This window comes from Haliotis rubra, unplaced genomic scaffold (genome assembly GCF_003918875.1).
Source record: "Haliotis rubra isolate DU_JTF1 unplaced genomic scaffold, ASM391887v1 Scf41, whole genome shotgun sequence".
Classification (NCBI taxonomy): Eukaryota; Metazoa; Mollusca; class Gastropoda; order Lepetellida; family Haliotidae; genus Haliotis; species Haliotis rubra.
Window position 1 is genome coordinate 311,269 of NW_025767091.1, and position 26,933 is coordinate 338,201.

At 37.9% G+C, this 26,933-nt stretch overlaps 2 protein-coding genes across 2 annotated transcripts in view; one reads left to right on the top strand and one right to left on the bottom strand.

Moving 5' to 3' along the window:
* Window positions 1–221: 221 nt before the first annotated feature.
* LOC124287998 (spermatogenesis-associated protein 48-like) lies at window positions 222–14,067 on the bottom strand. Its single transcript, XM_046724509.1, has 9 exons — window positions 13,392–14,067; window positions 12,489–12,544; window positions 12,174–12,265; window positions 11,339–11,477; window positions 4,793–4,860; window positions 3,596–3,637; window positions 3,041–3,148; window positions 2,067–2,177; window positions 222–1,213 (listed from the first exon to the last, which is right to left on the bottom strand). The coding sequence occupies exons 1-9, from the start codon at window positions 13,924–13,926 to the stop codon at window positions 1,087–1,089; spliced, it is 1,278 nt and encodes a 425-aa protein (XP_046580465.1). The 5' UTR covers window positions 13,927–14,067; the 3' UTR covers window positions 222–1,086.
* A 1,998-nt stretch (window positions 14,068–16,065) lies between these two features.
* LOC124287966 (probable C-mannosyltransferase DPY19L1) overlaps window positions 16,066–26,933 on the top strand; it is a 51,246-nt gene continuing 40,378 nt past the window's right edge. The window contains exons 1-2 of the mRNA XM_046724469.1: window positions 16,066–16,296; window positions 26,793–26,817. Coding sequence (XP_046580425.1) covers window positions 16,140–16,296; window positions 26,793–26,817 — 182 coding nt within the window. The 5' untranslated portion in view covers window positions 16,066–16,139. The remainder of the gene's footprint in view (window positions 16,297–26,792; window positions 26,818–26,933) is intronic.

Below are 26,933 nucleotides of genomic sequence, written 5' to 3' on the forward strand. Positions count from 1 at the left end.
CGTATCGGCGTATGTACGGATACAAAATATGCACAATACTTTAGCAAATAATTTAGAAAATGTAGCAGGTACGCACCACAGCAATGGTGTACAGTCTTAAAATCATTTACAGACGTATTTATCTGAAAAAAATATTGGTTTATTGTTTATCGACCTGTTTACACAAGACTATCAATGTTGTGGTGCATATATGAAACGAAACACAAGATTACTGATACGCCATTAAATTCCACTCAGTACTCTAAATGTACTCTTAAGGTTTTCCAGTACTCCTGTAGTGAAAAAATATGGAGTACGTACTCCTGATGTTGAAAAATTATCTGGAGCCCTGTTCTCACATCCGGGACACCTACAAGCAAGGGAATGGTGCTGGCAAACCTAGTAAAAAAATTAGGGGTAAACGGAATTCGAACCCAAAATTTATTTCTGGCATGCCCAAGGGACATGACTGAAGGTGAGTGAGTGAGTGAGTGAGTTAGGTATTACGCCGCTTTTAGTACTATTCCAGCAATATAACGGCAGTGGACACCAGAAATTGGCTCCACACATTGTACCCATGTGGGAAATCGAACCCGGGTCTTCGGCGTTATAAGCGAACGCTTTAACCACAAGGCTACCCCACCGCCCCCATGACTGTGGGGCCAAGGATCATAATCTGACCAAATCCGGAACTGAACTCACAGAAGATTCTCTTAGTAAGGAAAAAGTGTATTGAGTTGGTTAGTCCCACATAGATTAAAACCGTCCTATTGCAGGGCACCTGCATCAGCTTGTCTTCAGTGACCCAACAACCCCGTCTCCTAATGTTTAACCCTATTGAGTCAAAAAACAAAATGTGGCATTTTCAGTTGTAATTCTTCTACAGTAGGCATAAGTAAATCTGTCTGAAATAAGTTGAATTGCTCTACTGAGTGTAGTCTCATCTTGATTATAGCTGATTTTAGTGGGATTGGGATCTCAGACTGTTGGATTTACACTCAGTCGTCATAGCAACACGCTCAGAGGACTGATACCTGAGATACAAGTGAACTGGTTAAATATAGTTAGGTCATGATTGTGTCAGATGTTGGTCCCATGGTTAACCCTTTAACTGACAGTCACCATCTCCGTCTCCACATTGTTGAAAGGGTTACAGGGCGGGACAGTCGTCACCATCTTCGACATATGGGAGTTTCGCTTGAACTCAGATTTATTCGGGGACACTGGCTTAGACCTGAAACAAAGTTGTAAATCATGACCTTAGATTTATAACAGATCAATTAAAACATTCTCATGTAGGACTTTCAAACCATTTTTGTACAAGGTCTAAGGCCATTTCAAACCTGAGTATACATTCTTATCAATCAGCAATAGCAATAACACTTATTAAACTTTGAACATATTAGCTAACACTGCATTTTGAATCATAAAGAAGACAAAGCGAGACAACTGTATAACACAGACATAGTTGTTTACATTCATCATAATAAAGTGAGTGAGTGAGTTTAGTTTTACGCCACACCCAGCAATATTCCAGTGATATGGCAGCGGTCTGTAAATAATCGAGTCTGGACCAGACAATTCAGTGATCAACAGCATGATTATCGATCTGCGCAATTGGGAACTGATGACATGTGTCAACCAAGTCAGCAAGCCTGATCATGACCACCCGATCCCGTTCGTCGCCTCTTACGACAAGCATAGGTTACTGAAGGTTCATTCTAACCCGGACCTTCACGGGTTGGGTCAAAATAAGAGAGTGAGTGAGTATGGTTTTATGCCACTTTTAGCAATATTCCAGCAATATCATGGTGGGAGACACCAGAAATGGGTACACATTGTACCCATGTGGGGAATTGAACTCGGGTCTTTGGCATGACGAGTGAACGCTTTAGCCACTATGCTACCCCACCACACCATATATCATAATACACATACTACTGTATGCCACTCAGGCTTACTCGCGTACTTCCATCCTGATAAGACAAAGGGAGATAACTGTATGTAGCTCAAACTTACTTGTGTACTTTCATCAAAAGGCTTTCTTCATTTTAAAGACAAAGGGAGACAGCTGTATGCTGACTTACTTGTGTATATCAGTAGTGGTGGGCAAGGCACTTGCTACTTGTCTGGAGTGGGCGGGGCTGTATGTTCCCTGGTACAACGTGCAGCCCTTGTAGCCGGGAATGTTTGGTCGGCTGCAAGTAAGAAGTGAATAATTGAGATGAGCTTTAGCCTGCTTGGCCTGGTCTTAATGGGGAAATGGAGCATGTATATTAGGTAAAAGAAGGGGAAGATAGTGAAGCACTTCCGCAGACTAACACGTCTCTGAAAACAAATAATTTTGATAGAAACAAACAACATTGGACTAACCTTGGTTAAATGAGATATTCAGAACCTGAACCTGATAGTCTAAGCGTGACTTCTTTGATTGGCATTCTTGAAGTTGAGGATATGAAGAATGAGGACAATTTTATGGATATGCAACTTCTTTATTCTGTATAGAGGTTTCGACATAGATTCTAATGTCTAATCACTTGCTTGACAATGACATTAGAATCTATGGCGAAACATCGCCTGTACAGAATAAAGAAGTTATATATCCATACAATTGTCCTCATTCTTCAATCTAAGCATGGTTCATTTAGAGACATAGCATAGCAGAAAGGGCTGGTCGAAACATGATTTGGTGCAACCTTTCAGAGCAAAACTGCAACAATGGGTGTTATGTGATGTGGCTTGCATAGTATGATGAAATGGATAGAAAATCTCAAAAATTACTTTTTATTCGATAAAAAGACATAGTGTCTTATGTCTACAGTCGCAAATCTGAAAAACTGAGTGAGTGAGTTTAGTTTTACGCCGCTTTTAGCAATATTCCACCAATACCACTGCAGAAATGGGCTTCACACATTGTACCCATGTTGAGAATCGAACCTGGGTCTTTGGCGTGACTGGCGAACACTATAACCACTAGGCTACCCAACCACTCCCTGACAACCTGAACAACCCATGACATAGTTTTCCACAGACACAAAAGTAAAACCATGTCTCCACTCACTGTCCAGTTTCTACAGGCCGAGGAATGGTAACTCTCTTCACAGTGAAGGGCTGGAAAGGTTCTCTTGCATTGTCTATCTCCTCCAGGTTCTTGGCACCAACACAGCCTCTGTGGAAATAATGAAACAGAAATTGAATAGCGAACATAATGAGTTAACAAATGCATTGTATATTGTCTCTGTGCCCTACAAGCAAAGGTTGCAGGAGGCTCGTTATAAGTAACCCATATCCCCACTGATTACCCAACTAAAAACATTAGCATTTATAGAGCGAAAGAAATTAATTTGTATTTTGACATAACATGCTGAGGGCAGACCAATTATATTTCTTGTTTTACGGATTTTTGTCCTCAGAAAACCTAAAGGCTAGAGGTAAAAATAAAAATTACCAGTCAAAGTAATATTCCATCTAAATACTAAAAGTATTTTACTTTTGGCAATTTATGAAGTGTATATGGGGCAAAAAAACAATCTAATAGAAATTTTCTTGTAAGTTTACATTTTGGGCCAATACAAACATTATTCTGTTGAGTTGTGTCTGACACTGCATCACTCACCCATAAGATGGAATCTGGTCAGCTCGGGGGTTTGCACTGCAGCTAAACAAACAAACAAACAAACAAAGTTCATTGTCTCACTCATCCATGTAATCATGTTAAAAAGGTTTCGTCTTGATTATGATCTTGGTTTGTAAGCACTCGACGTATTAATTAATAGCTCTTCAGTTTTACAAAGACTATATATGTCTAGGAGCTGCAACACTTCTTTCCTCTCTTATCATGCTGACAACCTGTGTATTACTCAGCTACTGCTCACTGTGGCTTTAAACTAACACCATGAATAACTAAGGTAGGCCCAAATGAGCAAATGTTCAGTCACATCTCACTTATCAATATTTGGATTGTATTACTGTGCATTATGAACAATATATAAAGGTGGAATTGGGTTTAACATCGTGCTTGAGAATATTTCGCTCATATGACGACGTGCATGCGTGTGTATGTATATGTGCGGCTGCTTGTACTAGCCCAGACTTAAGCTGGTTTTATAGTGCTAGCCCACTGTGATACCATGCCGTAGTGAAGCATGAATACCCCACTCAGACACATTATACTGACTCCAAGCCGACCAGTCCTTGATGTACCCATTAATGCCGAGCACCTGAGGCAGGGACCAACAAGTGCCATATTTTAATGTCTTTTGGTATGACGCAGTCGGGGATCGAACCCGCAACCTTCCGCACTCCAGGCGTACGCTCTAACCACTACACCACGGAGGCGGTCAACATTATATAAAGAAACTTGGACAAGCAAGCCTGTGACTGTAAACATGATAAATGACCAATGTCTGGATCAACCACTAAACAGTGACAGAACCTGGATCCACCACTACACAGTGACAGAACCTGGATCCACCACTACACAGTGACAGAACCTGGATCCACCACTACACAGTGACAGAACATGGATCAACCACTACACAGTGACAGAACCTGGATCCACCACTATGCAGTGACAGAACCTGGATCCACCACTACACAGTGACAGAACCTGGATCCACCACTACACAGTGACAGAACCTGGATCCACCACTACACAGTGACAGAACCTGGATCCACCACTACACAGTGACAGAACCTGGATCCACCACTACACAGTGACAGAACCTGGATCCACCACTACACAGTGACAGAACCTGGATCCACCACTATGATTCCCTGACATATAATTCCTTTCATCAAGTTGATCACTTACAAGACATATGGTTCCTCCTTGTAATATCCTCTCCTCATCTGGAACATGTCCCAGCCTCGACCAGTTGCCTAGCAACACAATATGCAAGAATATAATGACATACTTTATCATTTCCCATGATAGTGTTAACAGACTTGTCTCCCTTGTTTGCATCCAGGGATATGATCTGAAAGCAACTACATGTTTTAATCAGGTTGTCTAAACTTGGTTGAATTGTACAGTGTCATGTATATTCAAATAAACACTTCTTGAGTATCAAAGTTTGAATCAAGGCATCACCAATGTAACTTCTTGTTTCACAGATCTGCTTGTTCCCTATTACCAAAGAGAAATGTGTTCTCAGAAAACAAATTACCAGCGCCTTGAGCATGTACTAGTTGCATGCATATGTGCACTATAGAAATATCCTATAATAATTATTATTTTCGGGCAAATATTGTGAGCATGATTAAGTGAAGATATAGTATTTGATTTTGCAACTGTTAAAAGTGATTTAAATTTTCGTTTCTCATACCTTAAAGAAATTTAGGGAAAATTCAGTAACACAAGTCATCAAATTGGTCTTGCATTAGGCACAGTCCTGTTGTGAACAATACAACTCCTTGTACAAACACAACCACTTATACAACCCTAATACAACCACAAACACAACCACTTATACAGCCCTAATACAACCACAAACACAACCACTTATACAGCCCTAATACAACCACAAACACAACCACTTATACAGCCCTAATACAACCATAAACACAACCACTTATACAGCCCTAATACAACCACAAACACACCCACTTATACAACCCTAATACAACCACAAACACAACCATTTATATAGCCCTAATACAACCACAAACACTACCACTTATACAGCCCTAATACAACCACAAACACAACCCTAATACAACCACAAACACAACCACTTATACAGCCCTAATACAACCACAAACACAACCACTTATACAGCCCTAATACAACCACAAACACAACCACTTATATAACCCTAATACAACCACAAACACAACCACTTATACAACCCTAATACAACCACTTATACAGCCCTTATACAACCACAAACACAACCACTTATACAACCCTAATACAACCACAAACACAACCACTTATACAGCCCTAATACAACCACAAACACAACCACATATACAACCCTAATACAACCACAAACACAACCACTTATACAGCCCTAATACAACCACAAACACAACCACCTATACAACCACAAACACAACTACTTATACAGCCCTAATACAACCACAAACACAACCACTTATACAACCCTAATACAACCACAAACACAACTACTTATACAACCCTACATACAACCAAAAACACAACCACTTATACAACCCTAATACAACCACAAACACAAATCCACTTATACAACCCTAATACAACCACAAACACAACCACTTATATAACCCTAATACAACCACAAACACAACCACTTATACAACCCTAATACAACCACAAACACACCCACTTATACAACCCTAATACAACCATTTATACAGCCCTAATACAACCACAAACACAACCACTTATACAACCCTAATACAACCACACAAACACACCCACTTATACAACCACAAAACAACACTTATACAGCACAACCACACAAACACCACTTATACAGCCCTAATACAACCACAAACACAACTTTTACCACTTATACAGCCCTAATACAAAACCACAAACACAACCATATTTATACAACCCTAATACAACCACAAACACAACCACTTATACAACCCTAATACAACCACAAACACAACCACTTATACAACCCCTAATACAACCACAAACACAACCACTTATACAACCCTACAAATTAATACAACCACATAAACCACACAAACCACTTATACAGCCCTATACAACCCTAATAAAAACAAACACAAACCACTTATACAGCCCTAATACAACCACAAACACAACCACTTATACAACCCTAATACAACCACTATACTTAACACACTAACCACTTAACACAAATCCACTAATACAACCCTAATACAAATCCACAAACACAACCACTTATACAACCCTAATACAACCACAAACACACCCACTTATACAACCCTAATACAACCACAAACACACACTTTATACAACCCTAATAATAACCACAAACACAACCACTTATACAACCCTAATACAACCACAAATACAGCCCTAATACAACCACAAACACAACCACTAACACAACCACTTTATACAACCACAAACACAACCACTTATACAACCACTTATACAAACCACAAACATACAACCATTTCTATACAACCACTAAACAGTGACAGAACATGGATCCACCACTCTACAGCAGTGACAGAACCTGGATCCACCACTACACAATTCCATGACAGAACACCTGATCCACCACTACACAGTGACAGAACCTGGATCCACCACTACATAAGTGACAGAACCTGGATCCACCACTACACACAAACACTGACAGAACATGGATCCACCACTACACAGTGACAGAACATGGATCCACCACTACAATGACAGATGAGAACATGGATCAACCACTACATAAATGACAGAACATGGATCAACCACTCACACAGTGACAGAACCTGGATCACAACCACTAAACAGTAACAGAACCTGGATCCACCACTTTCACAGTGACAGAACATGGATCCACCACTACACACAATGACAGAACCACTGGATCCACCCACTAAATAATGACAGAACATGGACAGAACCTCTGATCCACCACTTAGTGACAGAACCTGGATCCACCACTAAACAACCACTGACAGAACCTGATCCACCACTAACCACAAACAGTGACAGAACCTGGATCCACCACTACAGTGACAGAACCTGATCCACCACTGCACAAGTGACAGAACCTGGATCCACCACTATGATTCCCTGACATATAATTCCTTTCATCAAGTTGATCCTTACAAAACATATGGTTCCTCCCTTGTAATATCCCTCTCCTCATCTGGAACATGTCCCAGCCTCGACCAGTTGCCTAGCAACACAATATGCAAGAATATAAATGACATACTTTTATCATTTCCCATGATAGTGTTAACAGACTTGTCTCCCTTGTTTGCATCCAGGGATATGATCTGAAAGCAACTACATGTTTTACAATCAGGGTTGTCTCCAACTTGGTTGAATCTGCACAGTGTCATGTATATTCAAATAAACACTTCTGAGTATCATCAAAAGTTTGAATCAAGGCATCACCAATGTAACTTCTTTGTTTCACAGATCTGCTTGTTCCCTATTACCGTAAAGAAACAAATGTGTTCTCAGAAAACAAATTACCAGCTTCTTGAGCATGTACTAGTTGCATGCATATGTGCACTATAGAAATATCCTATAATAATAATTATTTTCAGGTAAATATTGTGAGCATGATTAAAACTGAAGATATAGTATTTGATTTTTGCAATTGTAAAAATTGATTTAAATTTTCTCCGCTTTCTCCATACCTTAAAGAAATTTAGGGAAAATTCAGTAACACAAGTGATCAATTGGTCTTGCATTAGGGTACAGTCCTGTTGTACACACAATACAACTCCTTGTACAAACACAACCACTTATACAGCCTCTAATACAAACCACCACAAACACAACCACTTATACAACCCTAATACAACTACAAACACACACCACTTATACAGCCCTAATACAACCACAAACACAACCACTTATACAACCCTAATACAACCACAAACACAACCACTTATACAGCCCTAATACAACCACAAACACACCCAATTATACAACCCTAATACAACCCACAAACACAACCATTTATACAGCCACTACTTATACAACCCCTAAACAACCACAAACACAAAATCCACTTATACAACCCTAATACAACCACAAACACAACCACTTATACAGCCCTAATACAACCACACACACACCACTTATACCACCCTTATACAACCACAAACACAACCACTTTATACAGCCCTAATACAACCACAAACACAACCACTTATACAACCCTAATACAACCACAAACACAACCACTTATACAACCCAAATACAACCACAAACACAACCACAACCACAAACACACAACCATACAACCCTAATACAAACCACAAACACAACCACTTATACAACCCCATAATACAACCACAAACACACCCACTAATACAACCCTAATACAACCACAAACACAAATCCACTTATACAACCCTTATACAACCACAAACACAATCCAACCACTTTATACAACCCTAATACAACTTATACAAACACAAACACCAACCACTTATACAGTTATACAATACCCCTAATACAACCACAAATCCACAACAACACAAACCCACTTATACAGCCCTAATACAAATCCACAAACACAACCACTTATACAACCCTAATACAACCACAAACACAACCACTTTATACAGCCCTAATACAAACAACACACAAAACTCCACTTATACAACCCTAATACAACCACAAAACACAACCACTTATACAGCCCTAATACAACCACAAACACAACCACTTATACAACCCTAATACAACCACAAACACAACCATACTTATACAACCCCTAATACAACCACAAACACACACAACTACAACCACTTTATACAACCCTAATACAACCACAAACACACAACAATGTAAACCACTTATACAACCCTTACAACCACAAACACAACCACTTATACAACCCTAATACAAACCACAAACACAACCACTATATACAACCCTAATACAACCACAAACACACCCACTTATACAACCCTAATACAACCACAACACAACCACTTATACAACCCTAATACAAACTACAAACACAACCACTTATATAACCCTAATACAACCACAAACACAACCACTTATACATACCCTAATACATACACACAAACACAACCACTTATACAGCCCTAATACAAAACACAAACACAACCACTTATACAACCCTAATACAAACCACAAACATACAGCCCTAATACAACCACAAACACAAACTCCACAAACACAAACAAACCACTTATACAACCCTAATACAACCACAAACACACACTTATACACTTATACAACCCTAATACAACCAACAAACACAACCACTTATACAACCCTAATACAACCACAAACACAACCACTTATACAACCCTAATACAAACACAACCACTTTATACAACCCTACACAAACACAACCACTTATACAGCCCTAATACAACCACACAAACACACCCACTAATACAACCCTAATACAACCACAAACACACCCACTTATACAACCCTAATACAACCACAAACACCACTTATACAACCCTAATACAACCACAAACACAACCACTTATACAACCCTAATACAACCACAAACACATCCACTTATACAACCCTAATACAACCACTTATACAACCCTAATACAACCACAAACACAACCACTTATACAGCCCTAATACAACCACAAACACAACCACTTATACAACCCTAATACAACCACAAACACAACCACTTATACAACCCTAAGACAACCACTTATACAGCCCTTATACAACCACAAACACAACCACTTATACAACCCTAATACAACCACAAACACACCCACTTATACAACCCTAATACAACCACAAACACAACCACTTATACAACCCTAATACAACCACAAACACAACCACTTATACAACCCTAATACAACCACTTATACAACCACAAACACAACCACTTATACAGCCCTAATACAACCACAAACACAACCACTTATACAACCCTAATACAACCACAAACACAACCACTTATACAACCCTACTAATACAACCACAAATACAACCACTAATACAACCACAAACACAACCACTTATACAGCCCTAATACAACCACAAACACACCCACTTATACAACCCTAATACAACCACAAACAGAAACCACTTATACAGCCCTAATACAACCACAAACACAACCACATACAACCCTAATACAACCACAAACACAACCACTTATACAACCCTAATACAACCACAAACACAAACCACTTATACAACCCTAATACAACCACAAACACAACCACTTATACAACCCTAATACAACCACAAACACACAACTACTTATACAACCCTAATACAACCACAAACACAACTACTTATACAACCCTAATACAACCACAAACACAGCCACTTATACAACCCTAATACAACCACAAACACAACCACTTATACAACCCTAATACAACCACAAACACAACCACTTATACAACCCTAATACAACCACAAACACAACCACTTATACAACCCTAATACAACCACACACACATATATACAACCCTAATACAACCACTTATACAACCCTAATACAACCACAAACACAACCACTTATACAACCCTAATACAACCACAAACACAACCACTTATACAGCCCTAATACAACCACAAACACAACCACTTATACAACCCTAATACAACCACAAACACAACCACTTATACAACCCTAATACAACCACAAACACAACTACTTATACAACCCTAATACAACCACAAACACAGCCACTAATACATATCCTACTAATCTCCCACCTGCCACTCTTGAGCAGCAGGATCGTATTTCTTCAAGCTCCATCGCTGTGAGATCATGTCTGGTTTGTGCTCCATGGCGGAGACAGGTTGCCACATCTTGGGGGCCAGCATGGAGTCCCACGGCAGCTCCTCATAGCCTCTGAAAATACAAAATATTCAATTTAGCAACTAGTCATAAGTCTATGCATAAATTCCTTTCATCAGTTCTAATTCAGTTAATTACAGTCAATAATCAATATGGTGACATTTAAATCAACCTATAATAAAAGAGGACTCATACATTTTCTGAACAGACTGAAAATGATATAAGACTGTTGCGTATGAATGATTGAAGGAATGATAAAAATTTATTGTCAATTTGAAAAGAACATGCAAGCAATTTGCAACTGAACATTCTGATCAATTGAAAACAACAGATTTCCTATACATTGTGTACATGTATTCTTTCCGGTTACGGGCCGGTGGAGTAGCCTAGTGGCTAAAGCGTTGGCTCATCACTAAGACCCGGGTTCGAATCCCCACATGGGTACATTGTGTGAAGCCCATTTCTGGTGTCACTCGCCGTGATGTTGCTGGGATATTGCTAAAAGCGGCGTACAACCAAACTCAGTCAGTCAGTCTTTCAGGTTACAGATCTGCTGACCACATCAATCTGATGCTGTTCAATGGCATAAAATCTATTTTCACAGATCCAAGGTTGACAAGAAAACATAGATAAAACAGAAAAATGTATTTTATAAATTTGAAAGAGAAACTTTAACAATTTCTGAAATTTGTAAACATAAAAATATTAAATGTATGACGTAACTAAAAGTAAAACAAGTGCTTGACTGACCTCTGAGTGGAAGATCCATACATGTACCTAAGAGCCAGGTGGTCTCTGCCCCCTTTACTGAGTTCTGATGGAGGCTTGGCTACAAACATCGACTGAAAAACAATCAACAGCAACAAACTATAAGACAAAAGTTCAAACGTATTTCATATATCATAATATTCACAAATATAACTTTAGGTGTTACTATGTTTTTATTTAAAGCTGTCACCTTTTTTATATTCTTAAATAAAACTGCAGTTTAATCAATTATGTTAAAGTGTAGTTTAGTTAGATTATGTCTTAAACTATCATGTCTACTTTTCATGTAATAAATACCTTTGACCGAAGTTCCTCTGGGGGTGTTTTCCTGGGGTCATAATCACTAGTCCATCCTAAAGAACAGCAGTCATGTTCATGTTATCTATTACATTGAAGTTATCATCTAAATTTCATGAACATTTTGAGAAAATAGTTTATGGGTAGTAATATATTTTCTTTTTAAATGAGTGAGTGAGTTTAGTTTTACACCACACTCGGCAATATTCCAGCTAATTGGCTGCGGTCTGTAAATGCATGTAATCGAGTCTGGGCCAGACAATCCAGTGATCAACAGCATGAGCATCGATTTGCGCAATTGGGGAACCGATGACATGTGTCAACCAAGTCAGAGCCAACTACCCGATCCCGTTAGTCGCCTCTTACGACAAGCATGGGTTACTGAAGATCAATATTCTAACCTGGACATTCACAGGTCTTCTTTTTAAATAAATGCAGAGGTAGCCTAATGGTTAAAGTGTCCGCTCTTCACACCGAAGGCCCGGGTTTGATTCCCCGCATGTGCACAATGTGTGAAGCCCAATTCTAGTGTCCCCAGACGTGATATTGCTGGAATATTGCTAAAAGCGGCGTAAAACCATACTCACTCATTCACTCACCCTCTTGTTGTAGATTTGATTTCTACCATAAGATGAAAATCACTCAATATAGCCACAAATATATTCAGAATAGTAACAAGGAGCATTTCATGGCCAACACTGTATCCACAGGAGCTTGTAACGCTAAAAACTGCCATCAAGGTATGTACTGTCACTAAAGGTGTCAGTTTTTAGCGTTACAAGCCCCTGTGACTGTATCCACTGTATTTGGACTTATGATAGGAATTATGTACATGACATAATCAAATATGTTTATTGCCTAATGGTTGCAGTTATATCTGGTTCAGCAAAAACAATGGTTTACCTCCAAGCTGAGCTCGTATCCAAGCATCAGATATTTTTCTACTGTTCCACGGTGTGGGGGCACCGGGTGCATATGTATGAGATCTCCGAAGCTCGGGAGGGGCTGCTGGCTCACTGACTCGATCAGAATTCTTCCCTTTTGGTGTACCTGAATTTGGTGTGTCGTTGAGCTGAACAAGTGATCGTATTTGAGTGTGTCCAGTATTCCTATCAACATCACCTCCTACACTCACAAAGCCAGACACAGGGTCCAAGATGTTGTCACAGCTTCTGTAAGGAGCAGGTGCTCGAAAGTCACCGTCATCATTCCATTTTTTAAATGCTCCATTTTCTTTTGTGCTCTCCTGGAAGGAATCGTAATCACGCTTACCCCTGAGGCTTGGAAATTTCATTTGTCGGACTCGTCTTTTTTCTTCAATTTGCCTGACAGCATTGCCACCTAAACTGGCATCTGAAGACAAATATGTTCTAAAGTTCGGTCTAGCTCTAAAATTAGAGTCTGACAAAACAAGCCCTGCCTCTAAAACCTCTGCCATTGTGTCTTCTTACTCGCTCTCAACCTTCCGCTCAAGAGAAAATGATATCACAATCTGCTGTTGTGTTTTTGATTAGCAATAATGCCAACTAAACTAAGCGACCACGGAGAGCAGGTGCTTGTTTTCATGTGGAGGCCGCCATGTTTCCGAACGACTGTAAACTACACCGTCGCTAGGATACTGTCCGGAAACTTCCAAATATGGCAACACTCGACCCGTAGTATATTTTAATCAAACACTGATTTTGTTAATAGATTTGACAATTTACCAAAGCTTTTTTCATAAAAATCAAATGAGATAAATGTCTTGATCTTAAAACGAAATACACGCTTTCGTTACTATCAATATTTTCGCATTGATCGATATAGTGTTTTCCACACGGAATATTGTATTTGAAATTATGTGTATATGTTTCAGTCGGTGTTAATGCTAAACATACACATTCACAGAATATTGCCGCATGTAATAGTAGCAGAGGCAGATCGTTCACTTCTCTGAATTTGCATGTTATTTAACACGCTTCGGTGTGTGGCTTATCCAGTGAGTAAGTAATTATCTTTTGTGGCTTTTAGTGAAATGGGCTTTACACATTCTACCCATGTGGGGAATCGAACACGGGTCTTCAACGTGACGAGCGGACACTTTAACCACTAGGCTACCCCACCGCCCCTTACATTCAATAAATCACTATCACCTCCTCATAAGCAGGTTGTTACAGTCACTACATATTCTTGGCTGGCTTCGCATAATTTGGTAATCGACGAGTTGTCAGCTACTGTTATATAATGCCAATTAACACCCATCACAAATGCTTCCAATTTCTATCGCAGTTGTTGAAAACAGAAACAGGTAAATATATTGTGTATTCAGATTTCTCTTACATTTAATAACTATATGTACGACTGTAAACGTAAATAAACATTGTGCAATGATTCTAAACATACATGGATCGCATTAAAGTCTGAATTCCCAATTTGAAGCATTTAAAGACTTGGAACTGTTTATTATTAAAATATTACATAAAACTGGAGTAAAATAGGATACAAGAACTCCTATAAGATCAATGTCTCCACACCCTCCCAATTTTACCAATTTTTCTCTGTGAGTTAATCCTTAAATCCGAGCACTCATTTGAACAGTAGCTTAGTAAGCTCCCTAAAAAGCCAGTGGTATACATTTATTGAATTTAGGACATCATGTCACAGATTACCAGTTGAGTGAGTGAGTGAGTGAGTTTAGTTTTACGCCGCTTTTAGCAATATTCCAGCAATATCACGGCGGGGGACACCAGAAAGGCTCTTCACACATTGTACCCATCTGATGAATCGAACCCGGGTCTTCGGCGTGACTAGCGAACGCTTTAACCACTAGGCTACCCCACCGCCCCTACAGTTGAACTAGGCAGATTGAATAATATACCCTTAATGGAACGAACCCGTAACCTGTGTTAGAAAAACTACGTTGATGACGAATACCATGCACTTTTGAGTTGCGATTACTTTAGCGAATATAGAAAAAACATGTTGTCGCCATACTTTTATATTCATTCACCTTGGTACTCTTTTTCAACGTAAGAACAAATCTGTACTGTAAACCTTTTTCTTTCCTTAAGCTAAGCTGCCATCCCTCTAGATAAACAAATACTTTCCTCTATCCTTTAAACGATATTTTTGAGTTAGTATGGACGTAAATATAGACAAATGTCCTTCCACCATGCATTTTGTTGAATAATATTATACATTGAGCTTCATATGCCACAGATAGTGGCTTGAAGGTAATAAAATGTTCTTCTGCTCTGTTCTAACGTTAGAGCAAAGTCAGCAAATATACTGCACAGTTGGGTTTCATTGTTGTCACCAAGCGGCAGGGAGAGTGTCTGAAAGACGGGTTTTACAACACAGTCTTTAACACTGAAAAGGTGATAGCAGAGACCTATATTGTGTCAACATATAAACCGGTTACAAGGGAAGTAACCCACCCATGTCTGTTCGAGACTAGTCAACGAGGTATGCTATTAATGATGACATTTTATTATTCTTTGATGCTCAGTCAACATAGAACTTGTAGAATGTGTTGGTGACACTGAAACAAAATCGTATGCTTTTCAATACAGCTAATAGCATCTGTGAAGTTTGGTTGTATTTTTTTTTTATGGACGAGATAGTAAAATATTTCTCAAGGAAAATAGTATATACATTATTAGACGTTTCAAGATGGCGGGGAATCGACGGCAAGGATCTACCGGCGATCATCGTAGTTCGTTTAAGCATGGTAAAAGCAAGTACAACAGGTCTTCTGAGTCAAGAGAGAGGGAGAAGGAAAATGGAAACTCATGGGGCATTGTCTACAAACTCTTTCTCGTGGCTGTCGGTAAGTAATCTGCTTTTCTTGGACGGTGCATCATCGAGATGAATCCTGTTGCATGAAGGTACCGGTTCAGGCATATCGTCTGCTAGCTGCCCGTGCCGGTGTCTGTATTGCGAAATGGAGAATCTTATTTGCAGCTGATATTCTTAGTTTATGTGTTTTACTTTTATGAAATCGTTTCACTGTGTGACTTGGAAAAGGAATATGAATAAAGGCATTATTGTTAATTTAATCTGAACTTCTTTTAGTTCTGGAGAAGCGAAATAGGTCTAAACAATGTTGACTTGTACTGTTAGGTGTTATCGTGATTAGAATCGCCATGGTACTGTTTCGTGTTAATTATTGAAACCAGTACACAGGCTTCACTTTGGCACATGACTATTGAGTCTTTGCCCTGGAATGTCTATTGATTTTACATCAACAACACGGATTCATCTGCGATTCCGAAATGTGCACATGGCAGTCACTTTAAAAGGGGATGGAGATGCTACGCTATTTCCTCTTTAAAATAAGGAGTTATGGTACGCTTTTATTTTCATAAATTTAGAAGAATTCTACTGAATGCAATAATGTTAGGTTCAGCATTTAGGCTTCTTTATTGGTGGTGTTAAAAATATATTGCAAGTGATTCCATGGTGATTGTTTGGCTAATTTAGAGGGTTGTTTTGCATTTGTTTCCATAAATTGAAAAATGATTTATCCCACACTAACTAAGGGTGCAGGCTAAAACGGAACCGCGTCAAAACGGTACCAAAAACCAATTGGCGAAAACGGAACCACTCTGGCGAAAACTGAACCAATTTTCTCTGTCGAAAACGGAACCACATTACACCAAAACACTACTAGTTTTTTTTTTTTTATTTAACACGATCAGTTTATCGCATCAATAACAGTTCACTAGTTCTGCATCACGTTTTCATTGGATGACTGGTCCGTGGATCATGGCACACCTGGAGAGCAGCTGGCTGAGTTCATCAATTGTATCTAGGGCCTTGAACATTTACTGCAAAGGAAGGGGTAGTCCTCGCCGCTTGAACAAATCTCCCTGTATCTCTGGACGCTGAGGCCAGTGCCACAGGTCCTGTGTGTCCATCCTCCGCATCCATCACAAGTGATAGCGTGTTGATTTCGACGGACAGTCTTCTCGCAAGTCAAGCACCTAACAGCCATTGTCGCTTGTACATTTTGACGAATGACCACGTTTTATATAGCATGTATCATGACATTGAGTTGTAACAGAGCAGTCATGAGTTGTTGTTTTAATGAAGCTTGTCAACCCATCAAAGACGCCGCTGTTTTCTTTGGAATAATAGTTCATTAACTAGTGTTTATGAAATGTTTTGATAAGTAACATGTTTATACTTGTAGCCTGTGCATTAAGTACCAAGAATAAACTAATAACTGCATTAAAAACAACAAGTTCTTAATGTTTTGAGAAGAGACAAGTTTATTTGGTCAGCCGATAGATGTGAATGGAAGAGTCAACCATGTCAACAGCAAGTATCCATTTTAAATCATTATCGTTGAGCACTTAGTTATTATACAACGTTGCCAATATTATACATAGGCAACGTAAAGTTTTATTTATACATTTAATTTAGAGCTAATATTTAATTGATAAAATTTTTATGGTTCCGTTTTCGCCAAGTCAAGGTTCCGTTTTCGCCAATTTGATTCCGTTTTGGTTAGTACCGTTTTGGCGTGGTTCCGTTTTAGCTATAACCCCTAACTAAGACATAAAGAGAATGAGCAGGATGTTGTTGCTTTATTGCTCTGAACCACTTCATTTAGTTCATTGCATTGTTTAATGTTTTGTTTGTTTTAGTTATTGAATATGTAGTTGGTGAAATTAATTTTGCAATGTTTATTCCTAAAAATTACCACCAATATGTTTTTATGGAGAAGTGAATGTAAAAACCAGTCTGTGAATTAGCATAGCAGATTTATGCAAAGTGTGCCCATATTTATATAACCTGAAATGTGAAAAGTCAATTCTTTTATCAGTGAAATATGTCTTTACCTTCACAAACATCATTAGTCATTACTATATGAAATAGTCCTTTTGCTCCAAATTCGGAATTTGTACTGACTTATGCTGCAGTTTTAAGGATGAATATTGGCCTCTTTGGCGATCACTATTATCTCATGACTCAAGAGGTCTCTACACAAAATCATGAATTTGAAAGATAAGAGCTCCCCTTCATGATAAATTGTTGTCAGTCTTCCATTCTTCCATTCACTAAATATATTTTCAGCATAGCAAGGTCATCTCTGCTACATTTACCATGTTTACATTATAGTGTTATACTTGTTACATCATTTAGTGATTACAATTAGCACCATCATGATAAGTTGATCTTTGTGTCAAATTGTTCATATTCACAAGTAATCCTGTGTATTGTATATTTCTACACTGAAATAACATGGAAGTCAACAGGAGTGGCCAAATTTTGCTAAATATTGACAGTGTAGTACTTTTAACATCTAAACTTTTAGTCTCTGAATGAGATCTTAATTTGTAATATTATCCACTAAAATTACCCTGTATTGTGATTGAAGCAACTACATCCATGCCTAGATGTGTGGACTCATCAGTGAAATGACTGATATTGTCAATTGACACTGAAAACAATGAGCTCATAATGAGCTCTTTAATGGAGAAATCATGAGGATATATTGATTGCAAAAGTAGAATCAACTGACCGCGATGGGCAAACTGATTCTACTTCAAGAATCGACAAATTCAAGTGCTTTCTCTGACTGTGGACTCAAAATTAATAATGCATGTCAATGGCAGCTATAAAAAATAGGCAGTGGCACACCTATATATTTGTATGCTCTGAATACACAGTGCCCTTTAGAAAGTGATCAAGTGTAACAAGGGTTATATTTGGGATTCCAGTTTTTCAGTAAGGTATAAATTATAGTACTTCTTGTGGTTGTCTCATTGGGATTCAGACCCACACTCTCAGTGTGAGGCACCTACTTTTCCAAGTGAGGAATCTCACTCATTAAGGCACCAAGGCTTCCAATTTGTATAATTTGTACTTTACTGAGAAAGTCTAATCTTAAGTTAACATTTATTACATCACCAAAGCTAGGTATCAGAAACAGAAAGATAGCACAAAAATATTGATTTCGAACACGATAACCGGTAAGTCAGATGGAAGGTTATTTGTGTGTTTTCAGTAGTCACCGACACATATCAATCAGAAGCACGACTGTATTTTGATTTCTTTGTAGTTTCAAACCTTATAACCACCTGCAGAGATTCCTCTTAAAATTAGCCTGCTTGCCTGAATGAGAGAGTCTAATTGTTCTACAGGTGGCAAGAATAACTTCAGACTGCAGTGTTGGGTATATTACCAAATGCTTTTCAAACAACACATATTGCATGTATTTTCCAAAAAGCAATATTAATTGAATATTGAAAATGTGGAAATAATTTTGCTCTCATGATATATCTTTTGTACTCATGGTGACAAACAGGTGGTGATAGACCATGCAGAGTAATATTTACTTTTGTATATGGAAAATTGAATCTGCATGTACAGTGTCATTACTGTCAATGTGTGAGATATTGTCAAACATTCCCAATGTATTGCAATGCATATAAATACCTGTACCACATTATATTGAAGTACAGTTTTGGGGGGATTCCAATTAAATACTACATTTTAGGGTTCAGTATATTATGTTCATTATACAGGAGTACTGGCAACTCAAACATAACAAGCTGGTCTTGAAGGTTGTTGTTTCCTCATAAATACATACTGGAGTAGTTTACAAACATGCAGCAAACTGAATACAAGAACAGCTGTATTGCCAGTTTGGTGTAGGGAATTCATGATTTAGTGAGTGAGTGAGTTTGGTTTTACACCACTTTTAGCAATATTCCAGCAATATCATGCCAGGGGACACCAGAAATGGCCAGAATTGTACCCATCATGTGGGGAATCAAACCCGGGTCTTCGGCAGTGACAAACAAACACTTTAACCACTAGGCTACCCTTACTGTCTTTTTTTTTTTCTTTCTCTCTCTCTCTCTCTCTCTCTCTCTCTCTCTCTCTCTCTCTCTCTCTCTCTCTCTCTCTCTGACACACACAGAGAGTGAGAGAGAGGAAGACATTTTTTCAGGGCATCAGTATCAACCCAGAAATTATTATTCAGTGGCATTGATAGATTTCTTTGAAGAGTTCATGTATATTTACATTGGGTCTAGTCTTCAGTGACTAGTGACATTTTGTTCTTGTGCTAAAGTAGAAATGCATCATGAACATGGAGCATAATTCACCTCTATTGACACATGTCAATTAATGGTTAGTGGACTTACCAGTAAAGAATGTAATGTGAAATGCGAGGCAGGTTCCAAACTACAATTAGATGTTAATCTTCAGACATCAAAGTGAAATGCTTAAGAGAGAGAAATTTATTGTCAACATCATGTGGTATGTGAAATGCAATGTTTCAAACTATATGCTTATTTTCCAGATAAATTTTCAATATAGGAGTACTGGATAAACTTTTCAATATAGGAGTACATTTTGAGTACTGAATGGAATTTAATGGCGTATCAGTAATCTTGTGTTTCGTTTCATATATGCACCACAACATTACTACTCTTGTGCAAACAGGTCAATAAACAATAAAACAACACTCTTTCAGATAAATACGTCTGTAAATGATTCCAAGACCGTACAGCATTGCTGTGGTGCGTATGTGCTACGTTTTCTAAATTATTTCCTACCGTATCATGCATATTTTTTATGCGTACATATGCCGATACGGCCTTTATCTGGAGCCCTGCTTAGTCTTTATCAGGTGGATGGAACCTTTTGTTCCTGATATTGTATGATATTGTACAAGTTGACATCCATTAATTTCATACCCTCATGTTTTGACAGGTCATAAATGGAAGCTCTTAACCAGGTAATGTTACCATGACTCAAAGCAAAATGCTGTAACGATTTCCACTAAAACAATTTTGTAATACAATAAATCTCAGGCTGTCAAGTTAGATACAGTTATAAGGTATCATCATATTAAACAATTGGGCAGGTAGAAATATGTTCAAGCTATCCCAGCTCAAATATTACCAGGTTAGTGTACATCCTTGCTCTGTACGGACAACAGGGTGAATAAGATGGTTTTATTAGATTGTAATATAAACAATTGTAAAGCAACTTAAAATAAATACATTGAATATTAAGGAGGCCATGTATAATTAATGGTGGTTGACTTTGGTTTATGAAGCCAGTGTACCTCTGTCTCAAACAAAAAAATGATTTAGTGATAATGTTATACTGATTACAAAACTATATTGATTCATATCTGACATATGTTCTTTATTGTTGGGTGGAGGCTAAAATTAAAACCGCCAGAAAAATATAGAACTTATACATCTTTTCAATGTTGAATGAAAGTCCTGTTCCATCTGGATGCACCCCATCACTTCATCACAGTTGTCTAGGCCGTTAAAACATGTAGTACAATAAACTTTGTAATGATTAGTCTGTAACTCAATAAATAATATTGATGCACAAGTTGTGTGGACTTGAATGTTTTTAAAGTGTATTTAGAGTAACATATGAAGTGTTTCTGACAATAAAAAGTAATGTCCTCATGAAGCAGATTGAAACAAAATATGGATCTTATTGAAAAGGACCTTTGGTGGCTGATGAATGCCAACAGCATTCATTCTGTATATGCTACCAGGCTTGATTATTAACAGACTACTGCCATAAAGCAGGAATGTTGCTGAGTGCAGTGTGGTACAACAAACAAACAATATTTTTGTATATGTTTTGTAATTACTTTAAACTTTGTTATGGTGTATTTTCATGTTGTCATTTTCAAAACTGAAGTTTCATGGCATTGAATGATTATTCATGACAGTTATAAAAGATGCATAATTAATTTCAAGTGACATTTCCTCGTGATCCACCACTTACCATTAAGTAGGTGGCATTTCTCAAACAGATAAATTATGCAGATAAGTGACATCCCTATCCCATTTATTTTTTATGTTAATTTTCTGTATAAAATACTGCATTCAGTTTTCAGTGATTCTTATTCTAGGTTGATAGAGGAAATGGGTTTCAGAAAGCTGGGTCACAATAATTTTGTGTCATGCCTAATAACTGTCATTGCCAAAGGGTAAAGCATCACAAGAAACTTCCACCTCAGAGCTGTGTATTATTAGTCTGTAGCCAAGTTGTACTTACCTGAGGAATCACTATATTTATTACAGTCACAGCATTAGTACAGAAGAAACAGACAGAACAGGGATAGAAATACTTATTTTTCTAAGTGTGCCTTAGGGCACCAGACAAATATTTTAGGTGTGCCTTTCAGAAATCAAGTATGCCCACATGTCTTTAGAATAAATGACAATGATGATGATCATTTGAAATTTATTGTTAAATAAAGAAATGGGTTTATAAGCATTCAAATATGTATGATATTATTCAGTTTGGAAAAAAATAATTGTTTTGGGGATTAAATGACTAAATGTGAGTTATGTGTCTAGAAAATTAGGCGTGTTACAGTGCTATCCAAGGCCAACAGCTTCACAAAATGCAACTGCTAATATATGGCAGGGTTCCAGATAATTTTTCAACATCAGGAGTACGTACTCCTTATTTGTTCAATTTTGAGTACTGGAAAACCTTAAGTGTACATTTAGAGTACTGAATGGAAGCTAATGGACTATCAGTAATCTTGTGTTTCATTTCATATATGCACCACAACATTGCTGCTCTAGTGTAAACAGGTCAATAAAACAATACTTTTTTTCAGATAAATACGTCTGTAAATGATTCTAAGACCGTACACCATCTGCTACGTTTTCTAAATTATTTCCTACCGTATCGTGCATATTTTTTATCCGTACATACGTACGCCGATGCGGCCCTTATCTGGAGCCCTGTATGGGGTATTTCGAACCCTGCAGAATGTTTCATGTTTATCACCAAGACAGAAGGATCTGTGAAAATACTTGAACTGCTGTTGATAATCTGGAATGTTTATTGAGGGGAACAGAGAAGTGACTGTGTTAGTCATTCCTCCATGTACTTCTGTGATGTGTATCGCCACAGCTGATCACAGATAAAGACTGTAATATATTCTTGTGGTTTACTGTGCTCAAGAGTTATGATTTAGGGGGCAATGGGGTAGCCTAGTGGTTATTAAAAGGTTTGCTCATCACACTGGAGTCCCGGGTTTGATTCCTCACATGGGTACATGTGTGAAGCCCATTTCTGGTGACCCCCGCCATGATATTGCTGGAATATTGCTAAAAGCGGCATAAAACCATACTTACACACTCTTAGACAGGCATGAAACCATACTCATCCAGTTATGATTTAAACACCAATTTTGAGTGTTTTTGTTTTTCGGCAATGGACAAGGGATAGATCATAAAATTATTAATTGATATATATATCAAGATGTAAAACTGAAAATGTACATTTGAAAAGAATTGAAGAAATATCATATTTTCATATTTTTTCGTATGTATGACTGCATGACAAAGGTTGATGTTATAAGCTGTTCAGTGAAGTAACATGACTAGCTCTGAACACAGTACGATATACCCAAAAAATAATCTAATATGTCATTTTATTCTGTTTAAATCCCACCTACCAACCAGTATTATTCACACATAAAATCAGAGACGCCTAAAATAAAGAAACGTCTGGCCAAATGATTGTTCGTGCCAGACTCTCCTTTCCTTGTACTGTTTACATTCATATTTGCCTACCCTCTCCATTGTAAGGCCTGAAACCTCTGTCAGTGTTACTGCAGGGGCAGCCATACAATAGCAGAGGAGGAAGTAGAGTACAGAACACACATGAACACTGTGACATGGATCAGAATTAGAACTATATAATTTCTACTACTAGTAATTCTTTTTGTTTGCACTGGATGAAAACAGAAAACAGATATATTTTTGTGATTGATATGTCTTTATGTTCTACATTTGTTTGTTTACATTTTACACTCTCTCTCTCTCTTTCTCTCTCTCTCTCTCTCTCTCTCTCTCTCTCTCTCTCTCTCTCTCTCTCCTCTCTCTCTCTCTCTCTCTCTCTCTCTCTCTCTCTCTCTCTCTCTCCTCTCTCCTCTCTCTCTCTCTCTCTCTCTCTCTCTCTCTCTCTCTCTCTCTCTCTTTTCAGTATCAGAGAAAGAGTGATCCACAGGGTATCAGAACCCAGAAATTATTATTCAGAATGGCATTGATAGATTTCTTGAAGAGTTCAGTATATTTACACCCTTGGGTCTAGTCTTTAGTGACTAGTGACTTAATTTGCATGTTCTTGTGCTAGCCCAAGTAGGTAACATCATGAACATGGAGCTTAAGTTCACTCTATTGACACATGTGTAATTAATGGTTAGTGTGACTTACCAGTAAAGAATGTAATGTGTACGTGAGGCAGGTTCCCAGTTGCTTGTTCAAGTGACAACTTATTTTCGTGAATAAGTACATTTATTAAAGCAATAGCAGTTATAGATTAGCATGGAAGGAAATGGAGAAAAAATGCAAAAGTTATGAAAATTGAGCAAAATTACCTGGTTCTTTTACAAATTTGCTCATATCTCCTATGTGTGTATTTTCCAGAAACATAATCTTAACATATTCTGAAAGCTTATTCATCATAGAGTTTGGGAATATATGTGTGGGTTTTCAGGCACAAATGTTTGTTATCACATTGAAACATGTTTACTATCTTGAAAACTGCACACAGCCATCTTGCATACACGTTACTGGCGGACAAGCATGCTATCTCTGTTACACATTATTCACTGAGGTGATGCATGTGTAATGTGTGATGCCTGTGTGAAAAAATGTGCAAAGGCGTACAGGTATAATACCACACAGTGTTGTTGTACTGTTGGTTTTATTAAAAATCTCAAGTAATTCAAAATTAATTATATGATTTGTCTTCTTATCTGGAGCACCGACATGATATCATTCTAAAGAGTGCCCAGTGTCCTGAAATTGCATCAGCAGAATATAAAAATTCATTTTCTACAAAGACATTATAATAATGCAATATATGAAGCTTAGATCAGTGATTTATCTAGACCTGCACCCAGGCAAAATTCAGCCCAAGCAACTAGCATCATAAATTTTCAAAATGGAATTTATAATTTCTGAATTTCTGATTATATATAAGGAGTAATTACTTTTAAGTCTCTTTAGAAATAGCCTGTATTACACTGATGATGGAACAAAAAGAAGTGTCAGTAATGCCTATGTTATTACATTGATTGCAATCTTGAGGTCAGAATCCTAGGTAAACCCCTGTAAACAAACATTGTCTTGGTAATGTTACAACATGACTAATCAAACATATACAGGGTATACTCTACAGGATATCATTTACACTGGGAGACCAAGAAGTTACTTTAGAGAAATGAATCCGATTTTATTTGACTGCAACTTGACAAGACTAAGCCTCAATTAATTTAAATCCACTGTGCCAGGAGGACCAGTGGCATTTCCTTGATGGCTACCACTTTTATCATTAGTTAAATTGTGACTCGACAGATAGGTTGAAATGACATTAAATGGCTAACTAGGAGTGTCCTTGACATTAATGGGGGGGACTATGTGGTGGTATGTTTCATCATGTGAAGATAGCACAACAGACATGAGATATTGCTTGTATGTAGGTAATTTAAATAGTATGGGCAGTAAAGTGACGTAAACAGGGGTATTTAAGGTGGGCTAGGTTTGAATATTATAAAATTTAGTTATTATGGCCTATAGATATACTGGTTGCCTGTAATATATGCATGGCACATGGTGTAGGCCTCGGCATAGTTTTATAAGTTTCTCTTTGTATGATTATTTGTGACCAACGCCTTTAGGATTTTAGGATACATCCTCAGTTGCTCATACTTGTCTCGCCTAAAAAAACATGTTGTGGTTCCGATTACCCGATAAATGTGTTATTAGTTTGCACTTGGCTTCTAAAAAAAAAATTACAAAAAAAAATCCTACCTGCCTACCCTAAATTTTAAAGGGGTGTAATCGGAACCACAACATTTTTTATTTGGCCTCATGTGATGATTAAATTTGAGGGCTGGTCAGATAATCTACCAACCTTATTGTTAAAGCATTTGCTTGTCCTATAGACTATCGCTTGGTCCCTGAATATATATAATTTTGTTAGTAACAAATAAACCCGTTTAAATTTAAAAGGAGCCCCAGTGAGTTTGGAGATTCAGGGGAACCTGGGAAAATCTAGACTTGCTTCATTAAGGGCTTTAGCCGTGCAGAGAGCGTTAGGCATTAGGGAAAATAGTGTGGTTCAGGGACTGTGAGACAGACTACTTGTCATACGGAAGACATGGATTCATTTCTCGACTTCAGTACCATGTGTGAAGACTGTTTCTGCCCTCACTCACTCACCCACCCACTCACTCACTCACTCACTCACCTACTCACCTACTTCAGTGTATTACCTACATATATGTTTTGCTCTCTGTTTCAGCCATTGGAATTGCTGTTTCCCACAGGTAAGCAAAGTCTTCTTTGTTGCTAGATGTAGTATGCATGGTACAGATGTGGATTATTGTTTTAACTTAATCACTTTGTATGTTTTAATGTTTTTAATGGGTGAGTGGTTTAAATG